At 47.4% G+C, this 21,927-nt stretch overlaps 1 protein-coding gene across 1 annotated transcript; it reads left to right on the forward strand.

Moving 5' to 3' along the window:
* The first annotated feature begins 200 nt into the window (after positions 1-200).
* LOC105483604 (PR/SET domain 14) lies at positions 201-21,651 on the forward strand. Its single transcript, XM_011744568.2, has 8 exons — positions 201-285; positions 1,550-2,273; positions 2,936-2,989; positions 3,081-3,238; positions 4,961-5,231; positions 13,535-13,737; positions 17,327-17,428; positions 20,993-21,651. The coding sequence occupies exons 2-8, from the start codon at positions 1,574-1,576 to the stop codon at positions 21,218-21,220; spliced, it is 1,716 nt and encodes a 571-aa protein (XP_011742870.2). The 5' UTR covers positions 201-285; positions 1,550-1,573; the 3' UTR covers positions 21,221-21,651.
* Positions 21,652-21,927: the final 276 nt, after the last annotated feature.

Below are 21,927 nucleotides of genomic sequence, written 5' to 3' on the forward strand. Positions count from 1 at the left end.
GGGGAGGGTTTGGAGAACTGATGAGTTAAGTGCGCGACCCCAGGGGACAGAGGGCTAGTCGAGATTCGGCCAATGGCAGTAGTGGGCGGGGAGAAGACGACGCGGGGATCTGCGTGGGCCGAGTCACTTCCCTACCCTCGCCCTCTTGATGCCCCGCGGCCCCGCCCGCCCTCTTAATCCTGGCTCAGCCCTCAGGGCCCGCCCGAAGTCTACCGAGCCCGAGTGGCCCCGCAGCGCCCTGGAGGCGCCTGCTCCGTGGTGGCGCTCTCGGAGGTGGTGTCGGAGGTAGGCGCGGGGCAGGGCGTGCCCGGGGCCCTGGGCTGTGGTCTTCCCGGGCCGCTGGGGAGGGCCGCAGCACTAGCTGGCGCAGTTCGTTTTGGATGGTCGTTCTGTCCTCTCGGGGGCTTTGAATACCAAGTTGCAGATCCCTGAGGTCGGAGGAGGCCAGGAGAGGGGCGCCTTTGGAGGATCGGGAGGAGACGGGCCGCTGCCTGTGTTGTGGCTGACCTCTTCTCCTGACCCCGTGTTCTTTAATTTCTGAGTCATGACCCTGCTTGGTTTTCTTATTGGGCTCATTGATCTCAAGACCCGCCGGCCCTAAAGGGGCTTCATTCTTCGGCCTCGGTGAACTTGCTGCCTGTCTATTAAAACGCCATCCTTTCCTGGCGGCGCGGGGGCGGGAGGACTGGCAGTCGCCGAGGCTCTCCGCTTCCACCTGGCCAGGGCTAGTCCACGCGGCTCCCGAGGGACGACCCCAGGCCCCAGTAGTCCTGGTAGAATGACTGGAGTTTCCGAGGGACCCGGGGAATGTGGCAGACGCTGCCCACAAGGGAAAAAGGGGTGCAGGCGGTGCATCCTAGGGCAGCCAAAAGTGGCGCGCCCCTCCCCTGCGGGCATCAGGACCGCCAGGACCCGCGGGGTCAGACCGCTGGGCCGGAGCAGGTCGCGGTGTTCCTGGATCTGCCCGGGGGCTCAGGGAGCGCGTCTCCATCTGCGCGGTGCGACCCAGGGTCCTCGGCTCTTCCCTCCCAGCTGAGGGCCCAGGAGCGCCTGGAGCTGTCGCTTGTTCCAGTGCCCTCCGACCGCCTGCGCTCGGCTCCCGGCCCAGCCCCGGGTTTGGGAGGGCCCCACGGCTCCCTCAGACCCTACCAAAGAGTTTTGTAGGACAGAGGAGAAGGAAGGAGAGGGAACTTCAACGGGTTTTGCAGGAACCGGGTTGGGGGCGGAAAGCGGAGAGCGAGTGTGGAAAAGCGGCCGGGCTTGGGGAAGGGGTGCTTGGAGAGGGAAGGCGAAGGCAACACTAACCCGGAATTAAGAGTCGGACGAGATCCCGGCAGATTTCCGTTTGGGGCTTTTTTGTGTTTGCTTCTATTGCTGTTTTTCGTTTTGTCTTAATTGTGGGAGAGGGCTGGCGGGATCGCACTGGGGGCGTTTATACTGTTGCCTTGGATCTGGGGCTGGCTCGGGTGGAGGAGGCTGGCGGGGAGGCGCGGGTCGGACCCCGGGCAGCTCCCGCGCGGTGTCCTAAGCGGCGCCCGCTTTTCCGCAGAGCCGCCGAGCGTGCGGGCCCGGGATGGCTCTACCCCGGCCAGGTGAGGCCGCAACTCAGGACAAGGTGTGCTACCCGCCGGAGAGCAGCCCGCAGAACCTGGCCGCGTACTACACGCCTTTCCCGGCCTATGGACACTACAGAAATAGCCTGGCCACCGTGGAGGAAGACTTCCAACCTTTCCGGCAGCTGGAGGCCGCCGCGTCTGCTGTCCCCCCCATGCCCCCCTTCGCCTTCCGGATGGCTCCTCCCTTGCCGAGCCCGGGTCTGGGCCTACAGAGGGAGTCTCTCTACGATCTACCCTGGTACAGCAAGCTGCCACCGTGGTACCCAATTCCCCACGTCCCCAGGGAAGTGCCGCCCTTCCTGAGCAGCAGCCACGAGTACACGGCTGCCAGCAGTGAAGATCTGGGCCACCAAATCGTTGGTGGCGACAACGAGAGTGGCCCGTGTTGTGGACCTGACACTTTAATTCCACCGCCCCTTGTGGATGCTTCTCTGTTACCTGAGGGGCTTAGGACCTCCCAGTTATTACCTTGCTCACCCAGCAAGCAGTCAGAGAATGGTCCCAAACCCTCCAACCAAGAAGGGAAGTCCCCTGCTCGGTTCCAGTTCACGGAGCAGGACCTGCACTTCGTTCTGTACGGGGTCACTCCCAGCCTGGATCACCCAGCCAGCCTGCACCATGCGATTTCAGGCCTCCTGGTCCCCACAGACAGCTCTGGTAAAGGGAGTTCACATCATTTGGGAGTCGAATTGGATGGGAATGCAGGCAGGATGGGGAAGAGGCGCTTCCAGGTGGAGCTGAGGCTGTAGAGGGCGGAAAGGGGGAGGTATCTCCATGACAGCCAGGGCCGTCTAGGCTCACTTCTGAGGCCCTGCTTGCTTAACTGCATGACCAAGGTTGGTTTTATTGAGAGCTAAGGACCAAGAGAGAAATGGTTCCTGCAGTGAACTCCCAGGTAGGTTCAGATTCTATGCTAACATGCAATGACAGCCTTCAGCAGTTCACACCTAAGAGTCCCAGCTCAGCTAGCTACCCTGACCTTGACTTCCAACCTTTGGACTTCCAACCAGTCTTCCTTGACTAATCAAGCATTACCTATGATCCTCAAATTCTCTGAATTTGCCTAATGGGGTTAATTACATAACCTTCCATGAGGCTGTTCTGAGTCTCAAATGAGAAATTGTATATGGAATTGTATACAGTGAAATCATATATGAACAGACCATGTAAAATGAGCAGGGAAAAAGAGAAACAACAAATAAACCTCAAACTGGGATGATGGTTACTTCTAGGGAGTTAAGGAGGGAAACACCTTATAAAAGCACTTTATAATACATTTTTAATGAAAAATTGTTTTGTTTTAACCTGCCTTTTGCTAGGGTCTGATTCTCTTCCTCAAACGGTGGATAAAGACTCCCTTCAACTTCCAGAAGGTAGGCAGGACTCCTTGCATGGATTTCTTTCCCTGAACTAATGCCGAGTCAACTCTCCTCATTCTCTTTTCCTGCCTCTGCTTTCCCCTAGGTCTATGCCTCATGCAGACTGTGTTTGGTGAAGTCCCACATTTTGGTGTGTTCTGCAGTAGTTTTATTGCCAAAGGAGTCAGGTTTGGGCCTTTTCAAGGTAAAGTGGTCAACGCCAGTGAAGTGAAGACCTATGGAGACAATTCTGTGATGTGGGAGGTAAATCTGTTTCTGGTGGGTCTGCTGCTGAAAATGGTGCGGGAGACTAGTGGGGGGAAATCTTGGCCTTTGCCTTTCTGGGAGAGTCCTGGTCAGAGAGAGAGCACATCCAGGGCAGATATCTGTGGTTTGTGTTGCCTGTAAAAGGAAGGAATGGCCAGTGTTTGCTCCATGAGGATAGCACCTCTGCATGAATTCTGTGTTTTGTGGGTGCCTTACGTCATTTTAGTCTGGAAGATTAACTATGGAATATACATTTAAAGAATCAATGCGTTGTATTATATATATAGACAAAACCAAATGCTTTAGATATTATAGAGTGCTGAAAGTATGCTGAAGAGAATAAAAACAAGTTTTAAAATTCAATATTATTCACCTATAAAATTAGTCAAGGATTTAAAAAAACAACAACAGATACTCTTCAAGATCTAGTGATGATATATTAGGGATATGCTAGTGGACTGCATTTTATTACCTGCAGGAGAAAACCATTTGTCAGAATGTATCAGATACCTTAAAATGTTCAAAGTCCCTTGACCCTGAATTTCTACTTCTAGGAATATACTACAGGAAAATAATCTGAAATCGAGACTATGTGGAATATGTTAATCCCAGGGTTGTTTATAATAACAAAATGTTGGAGACAGTGAAATTACCAGCAGCAGAGAAAGAAATAATTTTTCGTGGTTTTTTTTTTCTTCTTCTTCTTGAGACGGAGTCTTTGTCTGTTACCCAGGCTGGAATGCAGTGGCGTGATCTCAGCTCACTGCGACCTCTACCTCCTGGATTCAAGCAATTCTGCCTCGGCCTCCCGAGTAGCTGGGATTACAGGCATGCACCACCATGCCCAGCTAATTTTTGTATTTTTAGTACAGACGGCATTTCACCATGTTGGCCAGGCTGGTCTCAAACTCCTGACCTCATGATCTGCCTGCTTTGGCCTCCCAAAGTGCTGGGATTACAGGCGTGAGCCACCAAACTTGGCCTTGAAAGAAATAATTTATAGCCCCATTAATATGCGTGAAAACTAAGTGGGAGTAAAATATAAAACTATTCAGTTGTGTTTAAGTGGTAGAATTAAATACGACGTTTTTGTTTCACTTACCTCTGTTTGTGAAATTAACATGCTCACTATAGGAATTTGGGAATCAAGAAAGTGATAAAAGTAAGAATCTTTTAGAATATGTTACATTAGGTAGGCTCAGTGGCTTACACCTAAAATTCCAGCACTTTAGGAGGCCAAGGTGGGAGGATCACTTGAACCCAGGAGTTTGAGGCCAGCCTGGGAAACAGTGAGGCCCTATCCCTACAAAAAATTTTTTAAAAATTTGCCAGGCGTGATGGTGCATGCATTTAGTTCCAGCTACTCAGGGGGCTAAGGTGGGAGATCATTTGAGCCCAGGAATTCGAGGCTACTGTGAGCTGTGATTGAGCCACTGCACTCCAGTTTGGGCGACAGAGTAAGACTCTATCTCTAAAAACAACAACAACAACAACAAAAACCCATTATGTGACATTACCTAGAGAGATGTCCTTAAACTAACAAATCTACGTTGGCATAAGTAGATTTATAAACCACTTGTAACTACATAGAAATCGGAATGATAGAAGTTTATTTGGTGGACTCAAGTGTGATATTTAGGTTGTAAGTATTAAAAAATTATTTTGTAGATTAGACCAAAAAAGAAGTACAATACAAACTTCATGTCTTATTTCATTTAGATATTTGAAGATGGTCATTTAAGCCACTTTATAGATGGAAAAGGAGGTACGGGGAATTGGATGTCCTATGTCAACTGTGCCCGCTTCCCCAAGGAGCAGAACCTAGTTGCCGTGCAGTGTCAAGGGCATATATTTTATGAGAGCTGCAAAGAGATCCATCAGAACCAAGAGCTCCTTGTGTGGTATGGAGACTGCTATGAGAAATTTCTGGACATTCCTGTGAGCCTTCGGGTCACAGAGCCGGGGAAGCAGCCATCTGGGCCCTCTGAAGGTGAGTTGCACACACTTACCTCGCCCAGTGAGGGCATTCCAGTAGAAGGACTGGGCTCTTTTCCACAAACCCTCCGTGCGCAGCTCCTGCCTCCTAAAGGCTAATGCAGAGGACTAACCAAGAGTGTCTCTAACCAGGAGGGCATTACCCAGGTGAAGGAAAGCATCCTCAGTTTCCCAAAGCTGCGGAAGCTACTCCTATTTATAAAGATACTTGTTCTTCTTCCCGACCTTCCGCCCCAAGAGTAAAACAAAATGTACTAAATGGACGTAACTTCTACCATGGGGGAGCCAGTTTCTGATTCATCTCTGCCCAGGCTAATGTAGCTGAAGTCAATTCACCAGAGCAGTGTTTTTCAAATGGTGGGTTGCAGAGTTGCATGTCTTAGTAGGGTGGGAAATCAATTTAGCGGTCGAGACCCACATTTAAAAAACAAAAAAAAAGAGTAAGTATAGAGTGGAATAGAAAATATTGATGGGAATCACTTAAGAGTAAGGATTGTTTTGTGAAATTTCGATTTCACATGGGCATATGTGTGTATGCTGGGTGTCAAGTATAAAATACATTGCCTACAATGGGTCTCAGGCAAGTTTGAGAAATATTGAGCTGGACTCTCACTCTCAAACTTTAATGTGGGAATGAATACCCAGGGATCTTCATGATGCTGGTTCCCATTCAGGGTAGCGGCCCAGGATTTGGTATTTTTATCAACTTCCAGGCTGTGCTGCTGGTCCTGGTCCCTGGACCACATTCCAGCAGCAAGGGGCTAGGGAACCACCAGCCCACTCCAGGGGTGAGACTTTGGAATTTGCACGTTAAATAAGCTCTCCAAGTGATTTCTAGATACACTAAAGTTTAGGAACTACTAATCTAGTAGGAGGTATATTATCTTGTATATACATTTATATACAAGATAAATGTATATTGCTGTAAATAAGAGAGAAGGCAGGCTGGATATGGTGGCTCACGCCTGTAATCTCAGCACTTTTGGAGGCCGAAGTGGGCGGATCACTTGAGGTCAGGACTTCAAGACCAGCCTGGCCAACATGGTAAAACCTCATCTCAGGCCGGGCACAGTGGCTCACGCCTGTAATCCCAGCACTTTGGGAGGCTGAGGCGGGCAGATCACCAGGTCAGGAGATCCGAGACCATCCTGGCTAACACGGTGAAAGAAACCTCGTCCCTATTAAAAATACAAAAAATTAACCAGGTGTGGTGGCATGCACCTATAGTCCCAGTTACTTGGGAGGCTGAAGCAGGAGAATCACTTGAACCTGGAAGGCAGAGGTTGCAGTGTGCCAAGATCGCACCAGTGTACTCCAGCCTGGGCAACAGAGCAAGACTCTGTCTCAAACAAAAAACAAAAAAACCTCTTCTCTACTAAAAATACAAAAATTAGCCAGGCATGGTGGCAGGCACCTGTAGTCCCAGCTACTGGGGAGGCTGAGCCAGGAGAATCATTTGAACCCAGGAGACAGAGGTTGTGGTGAGCCAAGATCATGCCACTGCACTCCAGTCTGGGCAACAAAGCAAGACTCTGTCTCAAAAAAAAAAAAAAAAAAGAGAGAGAGAGAAGGCAAATTATTATGATATAATAAATGTGTAAGGAACAGGTTTTTAAAAAAAAATGGGCCAGGCGTAGTGGCGCGTGCCTGTAATCCCAGCACTTTAGGAGGCCGAGGCAGGTGAATCACCTGAGGTTGAGAGTTCAAGACCAGTCTGGCCAACATGGCAAAACCCTGTCTATACTAAAAGTACAAAAATTAGCCGGGCATGGTGGTGGGCGCCTGTAATCCCAGTTACTGAGGGAGGCTGAGGCAGGCGAATTGCTTGAACCTGGGAGGCGGAGGTTGCAGTGAGCTGAGATTGGACCATTGCACTCCAACCTGGGCAAGAAGAGCGAAATTCCGTCTCAAAAAAAGAAAAAAAAAGAGTGAATTGCATCTGCATGCCTGTTTTCCTGCTAGACTGAGATGCTTCAGGGCAGGAAATAACCCTAAACACCTTAGTATCTCCTGCTTCTGGATCCAAGTGCGTACTGAGTGAGAGGAAGACATTAGAACTAAGTTGGAAAAAGCTGCTTAGGAATGAGATGAAATAAGGCATGTGTAAGGCAGAGGGAGAGAGGGAAGGCAATCAGACTCAGGGATAGTGAAGCAGAAGGCAGGGAAGTGTCCACCAGAAATCAGGGGATAAATAATGAGCAGTCATTATTTATCTAGTGATAAATAATGGTCCCAATGATGAGGGGCTGTCAGAATTGTTTTGGTGAACTATCTTCCTACTCCCCCAGGTATCTTATCTCCATGCTGGGTTCTCCCCGCCACTGAACCATCATAAGCCCTCATTCTGTTGCTTGTTCTGATCACCTCTGATATCTGCATACAGGTTGAGTATCCTTTTTCTGAAACGCTTGGGACCAGAAGTGTTTTGGTGGGTGGTGTGGGTGTGGGAATGTAGGTAAAGATAGGAATGGAGGCAAAAATGGTTGGGATTCTCTATGATCTATGGAGCTCTAAGTTGTCTCGTACTTAGCACCAAACCAAGACCTGTTGGTCACTTCCTGAAATGTACCAACTCCTTTTGAAATAAAAGTCAACAGGCTGGGCATGGTGGCTCACGCCTGTAACCCCAACACTTTGGGAGGCCAAGGTGGGTGGGTCACCTGAGGTCAGGAGTTCACGACCAGTCTGGCCAACATGGTGAAACCCCATCTCTACTAAAAATACAAAAAATTAGCTGGGTGTGGTGGCGCATGCCTGTAATCCCAGCTACTCGGGAGGCTGAAACAGGAGAATCACTTGAACCTAGGAGGCAGAGGTTGCAGTGAGCTGAGATCGCACCACTGCACTCCAGCCTGGGCAACAAAGTGAGACCCCATCTCAAAAATAAGAAAGAAAAGTGAGCAATGGATTTGAAAAAGTACCTGCTTAATAACTGACAAGATGGCCGGGCGCGGTGGCTCACGCCTGTAATCCCAGCACTTTGGGAGGCCGAGGCGGGCGGATCACGAGGTCAGGAGATCGAGACCATCCTGGCTAACACGGTGAAACCCCGTCTCTACTAAAAATGCAAAAAATTAGCCGGGCGAGGCAGCGGGCGCCTGTAGTCCCAGCTACTCGGGAGGCTGAGGCAGGAGAATGGCGTGAACCCGGGAGGCGGAGCTTGCAGTGAGCCGAGATTGCGCCATTGCACTCCAGCCTGGGCGACTAAGCGAGACTCTGTCTCAAAAAAAAAAAAAAAAAAACAAAAAAAAACTGACAAGATGGTTGTCATTATCCTTTTGAGAAATCATTATTATTTTTTGAGATAGGGTCTCACTCTGTCACCCAGGCTGGACAGAGCAAGACTCCATCTCAAAATAAAGAAATAAATAAATAAAGCAAAATATTGTGTAAAATTGCCTTCAGGTGGGCCAGGTGCGGTGGTTCATGCCTGTAATCCCAGCGCTTTGGGAAGTCGAGGCAGGCAGATCACCTGAGGTCATGAGTTTGAGACCAGCATGACCAACATTGTGAAACCCTGTCTCTACTAAAAATACAAAAAAATTAGCTGGGTGTGCTGGCGGATGCCTGTAATCTAAGCTACTCAGGAGCCTGAGGCAGGATAATCGCTGGAAACTGGGGGGCGGAGGATGCAGACAAAGCAAGACTCCATCTCAAAAAAAAACAATTACCTTCAGGCTATGTGTATAAAGTATGTATAAAACAAAACATAAATAGACTTTATATTTAGACTTTGGTTCCATTCCCAAGATACCTCATTATGTATATGAAATATTCCAAAGTTCGAAAAAATCCTGAAATCCAAAACACTTCTGGTCCCAAGCATTTCAGAAAAAGGATACTCAACCTGTATGCTATTAACTGGAATAGTATGCAGATATCAGAGGCAATCAGAGCAAGCAACAGAATGAGGGCTTATGATGGTTGAGTGTGGGGGAAACCCAGCATGTAGAGAAGATACTTGTGTTACAGTTCTGAATCAAGTGATACCTGATGCTTACAGCATTGTTTTGAGGACATATATTTTGGACAATGGAGGGAGACTTGTAAACGACTTAATTTGTTGGGAATAATTATAAATGAATGCTAATTTGTTAATCCATTAATATGAATGGTTTGGATGTGATAAAAAGGAAAGAAAAATTAAAATTCCATTGCATTCTCAAATGAGTTTTTTTCCCCAAAGGCTTTTTGGCCAGGATTGGTGGTAGGTGGGAGCCTTCCCCTTTAAGGTCTTGAGTGGTGAGGGAAGGGTCTAGACTGTATGTGGGCGGGTTATTTGAATATGTAAGCATTCCCCTCTTGTGAGGGAGAGGGAATTTCTGTGTGTGTTTTGGGGTGTGGAGTGTGAAGAGATAGGGGGAGGGAGGATAGGGAACAAGATAAAATTAGGAAGGATAGGGAACAAGATGAAATTAGGTTTCATTTCTGCTTAAGTGGTTGTTCTTAAGCGAACTCAGTACTGAAACTATTCTAAATTTTGGTGTGCTTTATTGCTTATGTTTGTAAAATTGCTGACCCTCTCTTCCCTTCCCACCCCAGGAAGCAGGAAGGATAGGTATTTCTGACCAGTAAAAATTCTACCTCTGTGCCAAAAAAGTGTCCCAGCACGGGGATTCTGAGAGTATTAGCACCTCAATGAAAGTGATAGACAGAGCAGGGCAATGGATCGGCCTGGGGTTGGCAGTTGCCTTCCTGGTTATTTACTTAATGAATAGTTTATTTCCTTAGCCACCTGTTAAATGTGCCTGGGATGTAGTTGTCAACTAACAAAGTCCCTGATGGACAGCTTCCCTGCTGTCCTGATGCTGAGAAGATTTCTATCTGCAGACTCTTGCATATAGACTCACTCTTGGCTGCTCTTCCTCCCTGGGGTCAAACAATGAAGTCTCAGTGGTGCATTCATAGTCAAAGCCACTTTATCCTCTGGAATCCAGAGTGTCCTCTGCAGGGATGCTTTTGTAGGTGGCCCCTGTTCTCTCGCCTTCCCCCAACACATAGACACCCCTGGATGTGGGACCTGCTTTGCTAGAGTCTAGCTACACCCTCTCTAACTTCTCTCCTCCTCCCTCCTCCATTGATAAAAACAGATTTACCTCTCTCAGTCTTACCTGCCATTCACTGATAGTATCACTCACATTGGTAAGACTCAGTAAGTATTAGAATTAAATTAGTCATCACAGTAACCCTGTGCATTAGGGAAGTCAAGATGCTTTCACCCTTACTCTATACACAAAGATTCTAGCTGTGGAATCTGCCACAAGTTTTGAGTAATGACGTATAAACTAAGAAGGTCCCTCGAACTTCGTAGAATGGAACAGCACTGTGAAGCCTGGGAAGTCAGCTGCGGGTGTCCTGGTGACTGCCTGAGCTTGTAACTCAGGCTAATCTTAAAGGCACAAAGAGAAATAGGTTGGCCTCAGTGTATTAACCTTGTAACAAATGCTAGGCAGGAATGTGTTCAAGAGCTGCAGGGTTGCACTGCTCTTAAATGGAGCTAGTGGAAGGGTCTCTTCAATAGTACATTTCAAGGAACAAAAGGGAAAGAGAGCCTATAGGTTAAGATATTTAAGAGACATAGCAACCATATACAACATGTAGACTTTGTTTGAATCCTAATTTGAATGGACTGACCAGAAAGTAATTAAACAAATACATATGTGTGTATATAAGTACATATATGTTTCTATAAAAGAATAAGAGTTAATTGTTTAGGTATGACAGTGTGGCAACGACATTATGTTTACGCCTTTTTTTTTTTTTTTTTTTTTTTTTTGAGACAAGATGTTGCTCTGTTGCCCAGGCTGGAGTGCAGTGGCTCAATCACTGCTCATTGCAGCCTCAACTAACTTCCCCAGGCTCAAGCAATCCTCCTGCCTCAGCCTCCTGGCAACTGGGACTAAAGGCGTGTACTATCATGCCCAGATAATTTTTATTATTTTTTTATAGAGATGAGATCTTACTATGTTGCCCAGGCTGGTCTCAAACTCCTGAGCTCAAGCGATCTGCCCACTTCAGCTTCCGAAAGTGTTGGGATTACAGGCGTGAGCCACTGCACCTGGCACAATTATGCTTTTTTGTGTGTGTGATGGAGTTTTGCTCTTGTTACCCAGGCTGGAGTGCAGTGGTACAGTCTCAGCTCACTGCAACCTACGCCTCCCAGGTTCAAGTGATTCTCCTGCCTCAGCCTCCCAAGTAGCTGGGATTACAGGCATGCACCACCACGCCTGGCTAATTTTGTATTTTTAGTAGAGACGGAATTTCACCATGTTGCCAGGCTGGTTTTGAACCGTTGACCTCAGCCTCCCAAAGTATTGGGATTACAGGTGTGAACCACTGTGCCTGGCCACAATTATGCTTTTTTTTTTTTTTTTTTTTTTTTTTTTTTTTTGAGACGGAGTCTCGCTCTGTCGCCCAGGCTGGAGTGCACTGGCCGGATCTCAGCTCACTGCAAGCTCCGCCTCCCGGGTTTACGCCATTCTCCTGCCTCAGCCTCCCGAGTAGCTGGGACTACAGGCGCCCGCCACCTCGCCCGGCTAAGTTTTTGTATTTTTTTTAGTAGAGATGGGGTTTCACCGTGTCAGCCAGGATGGTCTCGATCTCCTGACCTCGTGATCCGCCCGTCTCGGCCTCCCAAAGTGCTGGGATTACAGGCTTGAGCCACCGCGCCCGGCCCACAATTATGCTTTTTAAAAAAAGTCATCTTAGGCCGGGCGCGGTGGCTCAAGCCTGTAATCCCAGCACTTTGGGAGGCCGAGACGGGCGGATCACGAGGTCAGGAGATCGAGACCATCCTGGCTAACACAGTGAAACCCCGTGTCTACTAAAAATACAAAAACTTAGCCGGGCGAGGTGGCAGGCGCCTGTAGTCCCAGCTACTCGGGAGGCTGAGGCAGGAGAATGGCGTAAACCCAGGAGGCGGAGCTTGCAGTGAGCTGAGATCCGGCCACTGCACTCCAGCCTGGGTGACAGAGCGAGACTCTGTCTCAAAAAAAAAAAAATAAATTAAAAAAAAAAAAAAAAGTCATCTTCTAAAGATTACAGTTAGATATTTTTGAGTCAAAGGATGAATTAGTATTAAAATAATCTACTATGGGGAGTGGTGATATAAATGAAAGCAAAATTAGTTATGAGTTGGTCAAAGCTTGGTGTTTGGCACTTGAGGGTTTATTACACTGTTATTTTCATTTTGGTATATGTTTACATTTTTCTGGAGTAAAAAGGTTTTTAAAAATTATCTTGCTGGCCGGACACGGTGACTCACGCCTGTAATCCCAGCCCTTTGGGAGGCCGAGGCAGGTGGATCACAAGGTCAAGAGATGGAGACCATCCTGGCCAACATGGTGAAACCCTACCTCTACTAAAAATACAAAAATTAGCCGAGTGTGGTGGCACGCCCCTGTAGTCCCAGCTACTCGGGAGGCTGAGGCAGGAGAATCACTTGTAGAGGTTGCAGTGAGCCAAGATCGCACCACTGCACTCCAGCCTGAGCAACAAAGCAAGACTCTCTCTAAAAAATAAAAATAGGCCGGGCGTGGTGGCTCAAGCCTGTAATCCCACACTTTGGGAGGCCGAGACGGGCGGATGATGAGGTCAGGAGATCGAGACCATCCTGGTTAACACGGTGAAACCCTGTCTCTACTAAAAAAAAAATACAAAAAACTAGCCGGGCGAGGTGGTGGGCGCCTGTAGTCCCAGCTACTTGGGACGCTGAGGCAGGAGAATGGCATGAACCCAGGAGGTGGAACTTGCAGTGAGCTGAGAGCCGGCCACTGCACTCCAGCCTGGACAACAGAGCAAGACTCCGTCTCAAAAGAGAAAAAAAAAAAAAAAATTATCTTGGCCAGGCACAGTGGCTCACGCATGTAATCCTAGCACTTTGGGAGGCCAAGGGAGGAGGATCACCTGAGGTCAGGAGTTTGAGACCAGCCTGACCAACATGATGAAACTCTGTTTCTACTAAAAATACAGAAATTAGCCAGGCGTGGTGGCAGGCACCTGTGATCCCAGCTACTTGGGAGGCTGAGGCAGGAGAATCGCTTGAACCTGGGAGGCAGAGGTTGCAGTGAGCCAAGATCGTGCCACTGCACTACAGACTGGGCAACAGAGCAAGATTCTGTCTCAAAAAAAAAAAAAAGAAGATTCCTCGTTAAGTAGCCAAAAGAACTATTGGCTAACAATAAATAAATAAATACATACATACATACATAAATACATAAACAAATAAATAAAATATCCTTTTGAAGGAACTAGGGAGGAAAGTAACTGAAGAGACATTGTGTTTGCTGTGTTTGACAGAGTCTGCAGAAGGCTACAGATGTGAAAGATGTGGGAAGGTATTTACCTACAAATATTACAGAGATAAGCACCTCAAGTACACCCCCTGTGTGGACAAGGGCGATAGGAAATTTCCCTGTTCTCTCTGCAAACGGTCCTTTGAGAAGCGGGACAGGCTTCGGATCCACATTCTTCATGTTCATGAGAAGCACCGGCCTCACAAGGTGAGTATTAGGAGGACACACGACCCGCCATCACGTTCTCTCTCCCTTCCCAAGCTCCTGAACACGGGGAGTTGCCTTGTAGGTGCTAGCTGCATGGCTGTGCTGCCGACGGACACCCTCTCTGAAGGAGGAGAGGATAGTATTACCCAACAGGCATGCGTGAATAGGCACAGCGATACACACGTGTTAGGATGCATGTACCAGCAGAGGGAGGAACATGGAGGAAGGAGTGTCCACGGCCACCTGGACACGTGGATTATGAAAGATGCACAGAAGTGGCCTTGAGCCAAGTATAGGAGGACAAATGGGGTATCTGATTTATACTGGTGGCAGGGTTAGTTGGGCAGGGGAAAAGGGTCTAGCCGTTCCAGGCAAGAAAGAATCTGGCATGTGCTCCTGGGGAAATGCACCTTGTTCCATATCTGTGCAAGTGTGTTGACGGGTATAGGTGAGGAGGAAGCGAAGGCATGGTGCTTCCAAAGAGCGGAAGGCCTCTACCGCAGGCCGAGGATTTTGTAAGACAGAAAAGCAGTAATGACATTAGGGAGCCATTCCAGATACCTGGATGCTCTGCTAGGCTTGGTGCAAAAAAGTACAAATACACCCTTAGGCTTAATTAAAAGGAGGACAAGGCTTGGGCACAGATGTATTCCTTTTTTTTTTTGAGACGGAGTCTCCTCTGTCGCCCAGGCTGGAGTGCAGTGGCGCAATCTCGGCTCACTGCAAGCTCCGCCTCCCGGGTTCACGCCATTCTCCTGTCTCAGCCTCCCTAGTAGCTGGGACCACAGGCGCCCGCCACCACGCCCGGCTCATTTTTTGTATTTTTTTTTTTAGTAGAGATGGGGTTTCAGCATGTTAACCAGGATGGTCTCCATCTCTTGATCTCGTGATCCTCCTGCCTCAGCCTCCCAAAGTGCTGGAATTGCAGGTGTGAGCCACGGTGCCCGGCCAGGCACAGGACACAGATGTATTCTTGCTTAACTGTTGGCCTTGTCAGAACTACCTCAGGCAGCTACGATCTTGAGCCCATTTTCCTGTTTTGAAAATTGAGAGTAATCATCATAAAATTGTCCTTATTTCTTCCTTCCTTCCTAAGCTTCTGGAAAAGTCATGTTTAATTACTATATTATTTGTATATATAGTATATATAGTGTATATATACTATATATTTGTTATGCTATAAAATTTGAATACATTTACAATTATCATGTATTTGTGTAATTCTAAAAGGATTTTAAAATATCAGGATGGTGAAGGTATTTCTCGCTTATTAGACTGGCAAAAGTGAAAACTATCCAGTATTCTGATAGTGAAAAGTTTGAGACTGCATGTTCATCAACACAAAACTGATTATATAAATGATGGCTTACTGGCCAGGCGCAGCAGCTCACGTCTGTAATCTCAGCACTTTGGGAGGCCAAGTTGGGCAGATTGCCTGAGGTCAGGAGTTCGAGACCAGCCTGGCCAACATGGTGAAACCCCGTCTCTACTAAAAATATAAAAACATTAGCCAGGTGTGGTGGCGAGCACCTGTAGTCCCAGCTACTCTAGAGGCTGAGGCAGGAGAATTGCTTGAACCCTAGAGGCAGAGGTTGCAGTGAGCGGAGACTGTCGTTGCACTCCAGTCTGGGTGGCAAGAGTGAGACTCCATCTCAAAAAAAAAAAAAATTTGTCTTATCAAGCAAAAACTAGATTACGGAAGATGTATAGAATGCTTGCTCTCTTTGAAATCGGAGGACTGTCGACCAGGAGGTCAGTAGATGACAGGACTGATGAGGAAGCTGGTGATAGTGAGATGATAGCTTACTCTTCAACAGATGAGGTGCTCTTACAGTAGAGTAGAGAACAATTTTTTTTTCCCTTTTTTTTTTTTGAGACAGAGTCTCGCTCTGTTGCCCAGGCTGGAGTACAATGGCATGATCTCAGTTCACTGCAACCTCCACCTCCTAGGTTCAAACAATCCCCCCACCTCAGCCTCCCAAGTAGCTGAGCTGAGGCTATAAGTACGTGCCACCATGCTCAGCTAATTTTTTGTATTTTTTGTAGAGATGGGCATGTGGTTCGCACCTGTGGTCCCAGCCACTCGAGAGGCTGAGACGCCAGAATTGCTTAAACCTAGGAGGCGGAGGTTGCGGTGGGCTGAGATCGTGCTATGGCACTCCAGCCTGGGCAACAGAGTGAGGCTCTGCCTCAAAAATATAAATAAATAAATAAATAAATAGATCTGCTCTCTCCTCTGCGCCTAAGCATGCCTGGAAAGAGGATGTGAAAGCTCGGAAACCTTTCTCAGAGGAAAATAGTTTTTTCTCTTTAGTAAACATAATTTCCTTAAAAGTGATGTCAAAACCAAAGGCCTTCTGCTTTATCCCTGGCAACCCCTCCGGTGCTTGCACCTCTCTAGTAGTTTACTTCACCTGGTGTGAAATTCCTGAGACAGTTTCGAGAGGAGTTGCCAAGGTCAAGACTTTGGAGAAACAACATTAATTATTCACAGCGTGTGTACAAAATATTAACCTCTTCATGAAAGTTCAACATGTCTCAGATCATCTGCTACTGTGCCTTGCCATGGTGGCTTACATGTTCATTGCCACCCCTCCTTGACTTCTAGCTCCTGGTTTCTAGCAGTGTGGAGCACATAGTAGGTACTCTGTAAATCATAGATAATTGTTGAGTTAATTGTACAGTGCTTGTAGTTTACCCATAGCGCTGTGAGGAAGGCAGAGCAGGTATTTTGCCCATGAGCAAGATCGGAAAACTAAGATTCCAAATTTAACTGATGTGCTGTAGTCACGCAGCTACCTGTTGAGAGAGCAGGACTAATTCAGGCCTCTGCCATACACCACAAACTTGTTCAGTTCCTACATTCCACATCTGAAGCAAGAGTTCTCTCAGGTCAGGTGCCGTGGCTCACGGCTATAATCCTAGCACTTTGGGACGCCAAGGCAGGAGGATCTGTTAGAGTTCAAGTCAAGGCTGGGCAACATAGTGAGACTTCATCTCTGCAAAAAAAAATTTTTAAGTTAGCTGGGCCGGGCGCGGTGGCTCACGCCTGTAATCCTAGCACTTTGGGAGGCCGAGGCAGGTGGATCACAAGGTCAAGAGATGGAGACCATCCTGGCTAACGCCGTGAAACCCCATCTCTACTAAAAATACAAAAAATTAGCTGGGTGTGGTGGCACACGTCTGTAGTCCCAGCTACTCAGGAGGCTGAGGCAGGAGAGCTGCTTGAACCCAAGAGGCGGAGGTTGCAGTGAGCCGAGATCGCACCACTGCACTCCAGCCTGGATGACAGAGCGAGACTCCATCTCAAAAAAAAAAGTTAGCTGGCTTAGTGGCGCGCACCTGTATTCCCAGTTACTCAGGAGGCTGAGATGGGAGGATTGCTTGAGCCTGGGAGTTCCAGGCTGCAGCGAGCCGTGATTGTGCCACTGCAGTCCAGCCTGGGTAACAAATTGTGATCCTGTCTCAACAAAAAAATAATAATTTTTTTTGAAAAAGAGTTCTTCTCTAACCCCAGGTAAATGCAAGATTGAAATGGACTTGTTAGAGGAAGATGTGATTTCAACTATATTTTTCTTTTTCACCTCAGTGTTCTACATGTGGGAAATGTTTCTCTCAGTCTTCCAGCCTTAACAAACACATGCGAGTCCACTCTGGAGACAGACCATACCAGTGTGTGTATTGTACTAAGGTAAATGGAACCTCTTACTAAGGGATGTGTCCTGAGCTCTGCTTGGGTGTCTATGTATAAGAACTTGAAACAAAGCCTGGCTTAATGAGTTCTTGGTAAATGTTAGTCAAGTATCAGCGCAGTCCTCATTTCCACCCCTAAATATGCTCGACTTTGCTAAAGATGGTCAAATATAACCAACCTCCTATTGCCAAGCTGGCATTTAGGGTACATGTAGTAAAATACATTCCAAATTTGTGGAGACCTGATGACCTATTACATAGTATTTAAAAGCACTAGCCAGGTGTGGTGGCTCACGCCTATAATCAAATTTTCCGTGCATTGGTGGCTCATGCCTGTAGTCCCAGCTACTTGGGAGGCTGAGGCTGGAGAATTGCTTGAGCCCAGGAAGTGGAGGTTGCAGTGAGCCGAGATTGCACCACTGCACACTCCAGCTTGGGTGACAGAGTGAGACACTCTCTCTCAAAAAAAACAAGGGGTGGGGGGCGGTGGCTCAAGCCTGTAATCCTAGCACTTTGGGAGGCCGAGTCGGGCAGGTGGCTTGAGATAGGGAGTTCGAGACCATTCTGGCCAACATGGCAAAACCTCATCTCTACTAAAAATACAAAACTTAGCTGGGCATGGTGGCACATGCCTGTAATCCCAGCTACTTGGGAGGCTGAGGCAAGAGAATCACTTGAACCCGAAGGTAGAGGTTGCAGTGAGCCAAGATCGTGCTACTGCACTCCAGCCTTAGTGACAGAGTGAAACACCATCTAAAAAAAAAAAAACAACTCACTATTTTGTAGTATTTAAGAGCACAAACTTGGCCAAGTTTCAAGTCCTGCCTCTGGTGCTTACCTAGCTATGCCACCCTGAGCAAATCCATGAACTCCTGCTAGTTTCCACATTGATAAACTGGGGAGATTAGTCTTTACCAAGTTGTTGGATAACATCAGTAAAATATATGAAACTCTTGTAACAGTGCCTGGCACAACATAAAAAGTAGTACTGGAATGTTAACTGATACTATTACTACTTTAATCTGTGAAGGATGCTACTGATGTAATTTTCTATAGGAGCATTGCAGAAGCGGCATCTAGTCTATGTTACACAGAATACAGAGTTGTAAAAACAGATGAGTCATGTGGTTAGACATTGCTGTAATAGAAACAATAGGTTGACCACGCTTTAGACATATTACACCAAAATAGGTCTGTGCTGTCCAATGTGCAGTTAGCGGTTAATCATATGTGGCTATTTCAATTAGTAAAGACGAAGTAAAGTTGAAAAATTCAGTTCCTAGGTTGCATTAGCCGCATTTTACATGCTCAGTGGCTCCATGTGGCTAGTGATTCCCAAGCTGGACAGCGTGGGTTCAGAATATTCTCATTATTGCAGAAAGTCCTGTTGGAAAGCACTGGTATAGCTTATGTTTCTGTCACTGAGTCATTTACTTTTTACAATAAAGCCGCAAAAGAAGTAGAGGCTGTCCTACAGCTACTTCTAAGCCTCTCAAAATGAATAAAAACATGAGTCTACCAGATTAGGGCAACTAATACCTCCAAAGTGTGTGTCAATAGAATGAAAATAATTGGCATAGAAACACACTGCTGAGCCGGGCACAGTGGCTTACACCTTTAATCCCAGCAGTTTGGGAGGCCAAGGTGGATGGATCACCCTGAGGTCAGGAGTTTGAAACCAGCCAACATGGAGAAATACCATCTCTACTAAAAATACAAAAATTAGCTGGGCATGGTGGTGCACCTATAATTCCAGCTACTTGGGAGGCTGAGGCACTAGAATCGCTTGAACCTGGGAGGTGGAGGTTGCAGTGAGCCGAAATCACGCCACTGCACTCTGACATGGGTGATGGAGTGAGATTCTGTCTCAAAACAAACAGACAAACAAATAAAACAAACCTACAAACCATCTCAAAAAGTTTAAATTAAAAAGAAGAAGAAGAAGAAGAAGAAAACCAGTAAGGCACTGACTTATGCAAAGACACTGGCCAATATTAGCTTCTGGTTGATATTAGCTTCTCCTTCTGTAATGAGGTTTGTCCTGAAGTATGATCCTAGGACCCACGTCAGAATTGCTTGTTTAAATGCAGGCTCCTGGGTCTCATGTCAGATTTTTTGGGTCACACTCTCTTAGGTAGGGTTGGCAATCTGCTTTTTTTTTTTTTTGAGACGGAGTCTCGCTCTGTCGCCCAGGCTGGAGTGCAGTGGCCGGATCTCAGCTCACTGCAAGCTCCGCCTCCCGGGTTTACGCCATTTTCCTGCCTCAGCCTCCCGAGTAGCTGGGACTACAGGCGCCCGCCACCTCCCCCGGCTAGTTTTTTGTATTTTTCAGTAGAGACGGGGTTTCACCGTGTTAGCCAGGATGGTCTCGATCTCCTGGCCTCGTGATCCACCCGTCTCGGCCTCCCAAAGTGCTGGAATTACAGGCTTGAGCCACCGTGCCCAGTCTTTTTTTTTTTTTTTTTTTTAAAGAGAGGGTCTTGCTTTGTTACCCAGGCTGGAGTGCAGTGGTGCCATCATAACTCACTGCAGCCTTGACCTTCTGGGCTCAAGTTATCCTCCCACCTCAGCTTTCCAAATAGCTGGGACCACAGGTTCATGCCACCATGTCTAGGTAATTTTTTTACTTTTTTTTTTTTTTTGAACGGAGTCTCGCTCTGTCCCCCACCCAGGCTGGAATGCAGTGGCGTGATCTCGGCTCACTGCAAGCTCCACCTCCCGGGTTCACGCCATTCTCCTGCCTCAGCCTCCTGAGTAGCTGGGACTACAGGCACCTGCCACCGCGCCCGGCTAGTTTTCTGTATTTTTAGTAGAGATGGGGTTTCACCGTGGTCTCGATCTCCTGACCTTGTGATCCGCCCGCCTCGGCCTCCCAAAGTGCTGGGATTGCAGGCGTGAGCCACTGCGCCCAGCTAATTTTTACTTTTTGTAGAGGTGAGGTCTTGCTATGTTGCCCAGCCTGGCAATCTGCTTTTTTTTTTTTTTTTTTTTTTTTTTTTTTTAATACAGAGTCTCACTCTGTTACCCATGCTGGAGTACAGTGGCTCAATAACGGCTCACTGCAACCTCCGCCTCCTGGGTTCAAGAAATTCTCCCATCTCAGCCTCCCAAGTAGCTGGGATTACAAGTGCATGCTACCATGCTCGACTAATTTTTGTATTTTTAGTAGAGATGGATTTTCACCATGTTGGCCAGGCTGGTCTCGAACTCCTGACCTCAGGTGATCCACCCACCTCGGCCTCCCAAAGTTCTGGGATTACAAGCATGAACCACTGCGCCCAGCCAGCAATCTGCTTTTTTAAAAACTGGACCTCCAGATAATCTATCCACTGAAGAACCACTGTTCTAACATCCAGTGCTTCTCAAAACCAGCCAGAAGGACACGTCAGTGGAGTCCTTTCTGATTAAGGCTACTGCTGATGACCAGAAGTGCTCTTTGTCCTTAAAACTCAAGGTTTGTCCCTAAGCATGAGCAACAATGAAATTAACGCCTTAGTTTAATTGGTTGTCCAGCTCATGGAAGTTGACTTTTTCTTGTACTCTGTGTTTCTGTTCTCTGCAGAGGTTCACTGCCTCCAGCATACTCCGCACACACATCAGGCAGCACTCCGGGGAGAAGCCCTTCAAATGCAAGTACTGTGGTAAATCTTTTGCATCCCATGCTGCCCATGACAGCCATGTCCGGCGTTCACACAAGGAGGATGAGGGCTGCTCATGCAGCATCTGTGGGAAAATCTTCTCAGATCAAGAAACATTCTACTCCCATATGAAGTTTCATGAAGACTACTAGCCCTGCCAGGCACAATGACTCATGCCTGTAATCCCAGCACTTTGGGAGGCCGAGGCGGGTGGATCACTCAAGTCCAGGAGTTCGAGACCAGCCTGGGCAACATGGTGAAACCCCATCTCTACCAAAAAAATACAAAAATCAGCCGGGGGTGGTGGCACATGCCTGTGGTCCCAGCTACTCAGGAGGTTGAGGTGGGAGGATGGTTTGAGCACAGGAGACGGAGGTTGCTATGAGCTGAGATCGCCCCACTGCTTTTCAACCTAGGTGACAGAACCAGACCCTGACTCAAAAAAAACCAAAAACCAAAACAAAAAAAACCCAAAAACGGCTAGCCCTCAGAGTGTGGAGACAATGTAAAAACAAGGGATTCAGATTCTATTTCCTTTTATGGGTTATAGAAGTCCCTGCAGTTGGCCGGGTGGTTCACGCCTATAATCCCAGTACTTTGGGAGGCCCAGATGGGCAGATGAGCTGAGGTCAGCAGTTCAAGACCAGCCTGGCCAACATGGTGAAACCCTGTCTCTATTAAAAATACACAAATTAGCCTGGTGTGGTGGCACATGCCTGTAATACCAGCTACTTGGGAGGGGAATTGCTTGAACCCAGAGGCGGAGGTTGCAGTGAGCCAAGAAAAAGGTAGATTTTTCTCTACTATTTGCCTTGGGCCTCCAATTATACTATGTGGTCATCATGTATTATATTTCTTT

This window comes from Macaca nemestrina, chromosome 8, assembly GCF_043159975.1.
Source record: "Macaca nemestrina isolate mMacNem1 chromosome 8, mMacNem.hap1, whole genome shotgun sequence".
In the NCBI taxonomy this organism is placed as follows: domain Eukaryota; kingdom Metazoa; phylum Chordata; class Mammalia; order Primates; family Cercopithecidae; genus Macaca; species Macaca nemestrina.

Coding starts and splice junctions, on each gene's coding strand:
- LOC105483604 (XM_011744568.2), top strand. CDS start 1,574: ATGGCTCTACCCCGGCCAGGTGAGGCCGCAACTCAGGACAAGGTGTGC. Junction 5,232..13,534: donor GCCATCTGGGCCCTCTGAAG/GTGAGTTGCACA, acceptor TGTGTTTGACAG/AGTCTGCAGAAGGCTACAGA. Junction 17,429..20,992: donor AGTGTGTGTATTGTACTAAG/GTAAATGGAACC, acceptor TGTTCTCTGCAG/AGGTTCACTGCCTCCAGCAT.